Source organism: Dama dama, chromosome 1 (genome assembly GCF_033118175.1).
Source record: "Dama dama isolate Ldn47 chromosome 1, ASM3311817v1, whole genome shotgun sequence".
Lineage (NCBI taxonomy): Eukaryota > Metazoa > Chordata > Mammalia > Artiodactyla > Cervidae > Dama > Dama dama.
Genome location: NC_083681.1, coordinates 79,092,468 through 79,101,278, shown reverse-complemented (window position 1 = coordinate 79,101,278; position 8,811 = coordinate 79,092,468). Strand labels below are relative to the sequence as shown.

General features: G+C 33.3%; 1 protein-coding gene across 1 annotated transcript; it reads left to right on the top strand.

Moving 5' to 3' along the window:
• Positions 1-942: 942 nt before the first annotated feature.
• On the top strand, positions 943-1,890 carry LOC133056239 (olfactory receptor 8H1-like). Its single transcript, XM_061141373.1, has one exon. The coding sequence runs from the start codon at positions 943-945 to the stop codon at positions 1,888-1,890; it is 948 nt and encodes a 315-aa protein (XP_060997356.1).
• The last annotated feature ends 6,921 nt before the right edge of the window (positions 1,891-8,811 follow it).

Sequence of the window (8,811 nt, the reverse complement as noted above, 5' to 3'; positions counted from 1 at the left end):
CAAATATAATAAGGAATTATCAGAAGTCTCTGCATACAGGTACCATTTTTTAAATGATATCTGTATCATTTCTCACAGATATCATTTAAGTGATTTCTATATCATTTCTTACTGATATTATTTGAATGATTACTTGCTCTATCATTTCTTCTTCTTACCCTAAGAAGTTCCAGGACTTGTGGATCCAGAAATATAAAATTGATGTAATTAAGGTCTGCAAGGAAATTGCTAATTTTAGAAGAAATTTGATTTTAATAGTCAAATTAGGAAAATGCATATTTTGGAAATTAATATGAATATGAAGCTACAATTTTGATACTCTTTACAATTAAAAAGTCAAGAGATTGTTATTTATTTTTCATTAGTATTGAAGAATATTTGAATGTAGTGAACAGTACATGATACATTAAAACAATTCTACCACTGTTCCTTTTATATCTAGCATTTATTTTCAGGTTTGCTGAAATTAATTATAAATAGGAATAAAGTATCATGAGCATACTCTCTGGGATCAATCTATCTTGGTAGAATTACAGAGAAAACATGAAATAGCCCTGACTGAAAAAATTAACTAAATTCTCTGTGCACTTTTTCTCACCTAAAAAATGTGGGTAATAGTAATACCTATGATGTAATAGTCTAACAAAAATTAAACATTTTAACAAAAGGAAATGGTGTTAGGGCTATCCTAATTGTTTTTAATATATTAGCAATTATTATATTATATCCAAGTGTCAGATTATGTCTGTTTCTATATTTATACATTTGGCAATCAAATTAAGATGTTTCTCTTCATACTCTACACATTTCATTATTATCACATCCTAGAAACACTAAACTAACATAAATTTGTCATGTCATCAATGAAAATGCCAACTATTTGAAGACATTTTTGCTGAGTATCAACTTTGATATCTCAACAGTTTGGAGCATTTGAACACTATGGGCAGAAGGAATATCACACATGTGTCTGACTTCATCCTCATGGGACTGACAGACTCTGAAGAGATCCGGCTGGCCCTCTGCACCCTCTTTCTCCTGATATACCTGATCACCGTGCTGGGCAATGTGGGGATGATCCTGATAATCCGCCTGGATTCCCAGCTTAACACTCCCATGTATTTTTTGCTCAGTCACTTGTCATTTCTTGACCTCAGCTACTCAAGTGTCATCACCCCTAAAACCATAGACAACTTACTGACTTCCAACAAGTATATCTCATACCTGAACTGCTTCATCCAGATAAATTTTTTTATCTTCTTGGCCGCCACTGAATGTTTCCTTCTCTCCTCCATGGCCTGTGATCACTATGTAGCCATCTGCAACTCTCTGCATTACCTGGTTGTGATGTCCACTAGACGCTGCTGCTCCATACTTTTTGGATCTTATTTGATTGGCTTTATGGACTCCTTTGTCAATGTGCTTTGCATGAGCAGATTGCATTTCTGTGACTCCAATGTAATCTATCACTTTTTCTGTGAGACACCCCCGATCGTAGTGCTGTCCTGCACTGACACGCACGCCATTGAAATCATTATATCCACATTTGCTGGCTCCACTCTACTGGTGTCTCTTATCATGGTGTCTACATCCTATGTGGCCATCTTGTCTACCATCCTGAAAATTACTTCCACTTCAGGGAAACAAAAGGCCTTCTCTACTTGTGCCTCCCATCTCCTGGCAGTCACCATCTTTTATGGCACTACAATTTTTACGTATGCAAAACCAAGTAAGTCCTACTCTTTGGGAAAGGATCATGTGGCTTCTGTGTTTTATACTATTGTCATCCCCATGTTAAATCCACTCATATATAGTCTTCGAAACAAAGAAGTGAAAAATGCTCTCAGAAGAGTCATGCAGAAGAGAAAAGGCCCCAAACAATTAAAATAACAGTGATGAAAAAATTTAAAGCTCATTTTTCCCCATCCCTATAGTGTATTTCCTTGCTTTCTCTACAGAAGCTAATAGAATTAGTAATATTTATTATTTATGTATCTATGTTGTTGTTGAACCATACTGATTAACTAAATACAATGTCAAATATTTCTAAGAATATGCCTTTAGAAATCTACATTGTAACTGGAAATCATGAACCATGTTAAATTATGGTCTATATACATACATTTTTAAAGGCAACTGGTTTGCAAAATGAAAGATTATAGTTTTCATCTTTGAAATTATATCAAACAAGTTCACATGCATAATCCAACTTCCCAGAATTTTATGATGGAAAATAGCTCAGTTTGGGGAATAGTAAATTATTTTGGAAATTATTTCTTTTACCTAGTGGAGAATCAACATAGCAGAGTGATTATGAGCACTTGCCCAGACCCAACCAACCATTCCAGAATTTAGATTCTAGATCTGCTGCACTTGTACTTATATAACCCTTTAAAGCATTGCCGAAAGTTTAAGTTTCAAGTTTCCTCAAGAAAAATAGTAATTTATCTTGCTCAAGATAAATAATAATTCCAGGTCCACAAATATTATGTAAAGATTAAATCAGATAATGATGGCATTTAAGGACATACAAATAAGCTCTGGCCATTATTGTTTGAACACTCATAATCCTGCAGTATTTTATATGTACATGGCTTTTTCTTATTGAATATTCACTTTTTTATTAATTACTTTTAATTGATTTGGTTATTTTCTGCAGTACAATGAACTGAATCAGGTAGATACACACACATCCCCTCCCTCTTGGATTGAACCTTCCCCCAAAGAAATCATTTTAAAAGGCTTACTTCTGTGACATGTCAACAAGCTTCAGTACACCGGTTCTTCATTGAAATTCTATGTATTTTAAGACCTCATTGCTTTTCTCCTGATTTCTATAGGTTTGGCATGATTATTAAAAATAGTTTTTTTTTACTTAAATGCTTATCTCATTTGTATTAATATTTGTAGCAAAGACAAGTTGTAAAGCTACTAAATTACAATGAAATCAAACATTGCAGCAACCTATTAGCTTTAATCAGGTAGAGTGCTAAAATTTCCTTTATTTAAAAATTTTATACATTACCTTTAATTTTCTCTACATAAAGCATAAGAATATATTTAAAATTTTCCAATTATTTCATAATTTTCTATACTTTTGTAATTAAATAGATCATTATATTCAAATAATAATGATTACAAACATTTTATTTTTTTAGTTTATATTGGTTTCTATCTAAAATGGCGTCTGTTTATTTTTTTTACAAAGTACTTTTTAAATGTTAAAATTCAAACTCTCTTTTAGGAAATAAATGTTTAAATTATTTTTACCAATTCAAAACTCTCGATAAATTTATTTGTCTTGCATTATTTTCCCCTACTTTATTTTAAAAATTCCCTTTCATATTTGAATGCCATTAAATTATGAAGACTTATTTTTGCTCTGATATTCACATTTTCTAGACTATATATTAACAGCTATTGTTATTTGCTTTCACTTGCATATATTTAAGAATAACTTTTTGGCTCCTCTCTCCTCTTTCAAAAGCATATTACCTCATTTTATTTTTATGGGCAATTTATTTTTCTAGTCTATTTGACAAACTGACTTTACCTTGATATCAAAGTAAAGGGATACATTTTTGCAGTGGTTGTTGTTCAGTTGCCAATTTGTGTCCAACTCTTTGAGACCCTATGGACTGCAGCACATCAGGCTTCCCTGCCCCTCACCATCTCCCAGAGTTTGTACAAGTTATGCAGTGAGGTATAGCATAAAACAGCAAAATTTAATTTCTTAATCCCTATAATGTGTCTTTCTAAGTTCTAAGAATTGATAACTTTTAAAGATTAGAAATAAGAAGGGAACATTTCATGCAAATATGGGCATAACAGACAGAAACAGCAAGGACCTAACAAAAGCAAAAGAGAGTAAGAAGAGGTGGCAAGAATATACAGAAGAACTATGCAAGAAAGGTCTTAAAGACCCAGATGACCACAATGGCATTGTCACTCACCTAGAGCCAGACATCCTGGAATGTGAAGTCAAGTGGGCCTTCGGAAGCATCACTATGAACAAAGCTAGTGGAGGTGATGGAATTCCACCTGAGCCATTTTAAATCCTAAAAGATGATGCTGTTAAAGTGTTGCACTCAATATGTCAGCAAATTTGGAAAACTCAACAATGGCCACAGGACTGGAAAAGTTCAGTTTTCATTCCAGTGCCAAAGTTCAAACTACAGTACAGTTGCTCTCATCTCACATGCTAGCAAAGTAATACTCAGAATCCTTCAAGATAGGCTTCAACAGCATGTGAACCAAGAACTTCCAGATGTACAAGCTGGATTTAGAAAAGGCAGAGGAACTGGAGATCAAATTGCCAGTATCCATTGTATCAGAGAAAAAGCAATATAATTCAGGGGGAAAAAAATCTTCTACTGCTTCATTGACGATGCTAAAAATTTTATATAGATCACAACAAACTGTGGAAAATTCTTGAAGAGATGGGAATACCAGACCACCTTACCTGCCTCCTGAAAAACCTGTATTCAGGTCAAGAAGCAACAGTTAGAACCAGCCATGGAACAATGGATTGGTTCAAAACTGGGAAAGGAGTAGGTCAAGATTTTATATTTTCATCCTGCTTATTTAACGTCTATGAAGAGGACATCATGTGAAATACACACCTGGATGAAGCACAAGCTGGAGTCAAGATTGCCGGGAGAAGTATCAACAAACTCAGTTGTGAAGATGATACTACCCTAAAAACAGAAAGTGAAAAGGAACTTAAGACTCTCTTAATGAAGTTGAAAGAGGAGAGTGAAAAGCCTGGATTAGAACTCAACATTCAAAAAACTAAGATCATGGCATCTGGTCACACCACTTCATGGTAAATAGATGGCAAATATAAACAGTAACATATTTTATTTTCTTGGGATCCAAAATCACTGTGGATGGTGACTGCAGCCATGAAATTAAAAGACACTTGCTCCATGGAGGAAAAGTTATGACATGGAAGAAAATCTGTGACAAACTAGTCAGCATATTAAAAGGTGAAAGATTTATATGATCTGAAGAAAAACCAGAGTATAGACAGCATATTAAAAAGCAGAGACATCACTTTGTGAACACCTGTTCATATAGTCAAGTCTATGGTTTTTCCAGTAGTCATGCATGGATGTGAGAGTTGAACCATAAAGAATGATGAGCACTGAAGAAATGATGTTTTCAAACTGTGGTGCTGGAGAAGACTCTTGAGAGTCCCCTGGGCAGCAAGGAGATCAAATCAGTCACTCCTGAAGGAAGTCAACTCTGAATATTCTTTGGAAGGACTGATGCTGAAGCTGAAGCTCCAACACTTTGGCAACCTGATGCGAAGAACCAACTCATTAGAAAAGATCCTTATGCTGGGAAAGATTGAAGACGAGAAGGGGGTGATAGAGGATGAGACGGTTGGGTGGCATCACCAACTCAGTGCACTTGAGTTTGAGCAAACTCCAGGAGATAGTGAAGACAGGGAAGCTGTTTTATCGCCATCCACACAATCGCAAAGAGTCGGACACGACTTAGCAACTGAACAACAATGATATGCATGTTTGTGTGTATGTGTATAAACATGAAGTACTAGGTATAGAATATCACTGCAACATTTGCGAGGTATATTTAGAGACTCATTTCTCCAGATTGGGCAGAAAAAAATCATTAAATCTATAGTATTAAAAAGAGAAACTGGGTTTTCCTTTTATTTTTCCTTGGCAAGAGACTTGAACATAAACCCTGTTTAATGTACTCTCTTAGCATTGATACAAAATGGCCCCTGGAAAAGATGAAAGCCTCAGTACTGCCTTCATTGTGCATGAATCATTTAGAAGTAATGGAAGTTGGGTAATCTTATTTAAATGTTTATTGAAAATAACTGAAAATTAATCCATAAAGTACTTATTAGGAAAAAATATGTGGGATTATACTTCTCTCTCTCAGACAAGATTGTAAGTTTTTTGAGAGAAGAGTCTGTTTAGTCATAGTTTGACTATTGCTATCCACAGCATGAAACAAACACATATGTAGTATTTATGATATTTACAATAAGTAAATGTATTCTTTGCTCTTTTTGGCTTGTGGAAACAAAGTGATGAATTTATTAAGATCAATGATTCTTCCTTAATCATGTTTATAACTTGCCTTGGAAATTGGACCATCTTGTGCATATTAGCACTCAAAACAACATCAGTTCACTTTAAAATTCTATCTAGAATTCTTTCAAAAACATTGCTTACTGGTATATTAAAAATGGCATAGAGATTAATAGACTTTTTAAAATGATTTTTATCTTTAGTGGTTAGGATATGGAAATGAGTAGATAGATCTGTATTTGTTCATAGGATTTTAAATCATTGGAGTCAAGGTTTTAGGATTTCTTTTGTATCATACATCAAAAAGAAACGTCCTGTAGTGAAAATTGGTCTTCAGTTTGGGGATAATTGAAGACAATTCATGTGAAGGGATCTATGAGTGCACATATATATGTTTGGTTTAAATTTTTAATTTTCTTTTCAGATATGTATTACTGGTGCCTGATGTCAGCGAACTTCATTTTACAATAAAATATTTTACATTTAAAGTATTGTAAATGACAACTGATGAAACACACTATGCATTATTTTAGGGACTTTTTGAGGATACTGTGTTAACTCATCCCTCATTCTCTTTATTAATTTAACATTGATTTTTTTCTTCTAAGCACCATGTCTGAGTCAGATTAGTTGCCTTCAAGATAGTTCATTATCATTATTGAAAATTATTAAAATGATTATATTTCTCTTTCTTTCTTGACCAGGGATTTTCATCCATGCGTCATAACTACAATGTTCAGATTTTGATAATTGTATGAAACATCCTCACTGTTGAACCTTCTTTACATTTACTGTGGTTCTAATTCTATATATATTTTCATTTTCACTTGTATTGAATATATACTGTTCTGTAGATAATTTCAAGATTTTGTATTTATTTAATGCTAATAAAATCAGGTATCTAAATTTTATTTCTGTGCTTTAATATTGCATTGCTATTCTCTTTCTAAGAGAAAAACATGCCACACTTTTTTTGTTAAGCATAAGAAGCAGAAATATATGTTATTTGTTCAGAATTATGATTAAATGTCCATATATATTTTTCAAAATGTCCTAGTAAATATCCGTGGTGTACTTTTCATCATTCTAGATTAAGGAAAAAAGGAATATATGTATATATATATATATATATATATGGAAGTGACAGTGTTAGGCACTCAGTCATGTTTGACTTTTTGCAACAACATGGATTGTAGCCCTCCAGCTTCCCTGTCCATTGAATTTTCCAAGCAAGAATGCTGGAGTACATAGCCATTCCCTTCTCCAGGGGATCTTCCCACCCCAGGGATCAAACCCTATTCTCCAGCATTGCAGACAGATTCTTTACCATCTGAGCCACCAGGGAAGCCTATATATATATATATAGTTAAAACTGTAATCAATTAAGAAATGAAGCTAGACCATCATTAAATTAAGAGAGATTTTAAAAATCTCTGATCATGCTTTGGTTTCTGACATGACACAGTGAATGGTATAAGAATAGTTTGAAATCAGGAAAAACACTAAAATGAACATAATGAGTCCCAGTGCTAGAAAATAGTAAGTAAGAAAAATTTTCTCCTCATAGTTTTGCATTTATTATGGTTTTTGAGGTGGCTTTTAGTTATAAAATGAGAGTGGATACTGAATATACAGTATGATAGTGATTATGCAAATCTTGAGGTATACAGATAAGTACTCCATGACAAAAATATTTGGGAGAAATTCGTTAAATTGTTACAACAGTTTTGGGTTTTTTCATATCATTCTTTGAATTTTGTTATATTCTTGTTTTCTTTTTAACAAACATATTTACTCCCTAAATAATATTACACATTTAAATATCAAACTTTTTGTCAAAAATGTATCACTCTGTCCCTGACGATTTTAGTCATAGAGTAGATATTTTGCTAGAAATAGTTTCTCTACCAACGTGGGCATAAATATCAGCATCACAGAGGTAGACCAAGCCATTAGGCCCTTCATTTTCTGGCTCCTAAGAGAAAAGACAACTAGCTCCTCAAATCCCATCATAGCTGCTTTTGGTCTTTGAACTTTTGTCCCTGGAGACAGGCAAAGAAATCTTTCTTGATAACTGGTCCACAGGGATGAGCAAACATTTCATTATCAACAATTCCCAGTATATGAACTACCCTGGAAATATTAGGAGGAGATGAAAAGCACGCTCTGCTTTGCTAATGTACCTATAAAGTGGGGCCCTGAAATTCTTTTCAAGCATAACTTCCTGGAAAATTTTACATTTGATCAAGAGCTGAATGAAATTTCTAGTTTGATTTACCTTTCCCTACAGAAGAAAACAAAATGATTGCATTAAAAATTAAAAATAATTTATCTCAAAAAATAACCATGTTTACTACAGAAATTTTCAACTGACATGATCTTCACATTTTATTTGTGAGAAAAATTTGTGGCTGACATACTTCATAGACAGATAATATTGAAAGAAGTGTATTTCACCAACCTTGGCCTCCAGTAAGTATTATTCTCAAAGGTAGAAGGTTTTAGATAGAATCAAATAAAATGGAGATATTTTCAGAATATGTACAGTGATATCATTTAAACCTTTCCCTAAGTAATGCCAAGATTTGTAGAACCAGAAATACAGAGTTGACGTTATCAGGGTCTGCAATCAATGTGTGTATTTAGAAATATAATTTTGGAAGAAATTTAATCTTGAATTATCAAGTTGTACAAGCATCCTATTGTTTGAAGATTAATATGAATATATGGTCTATAATTTAGT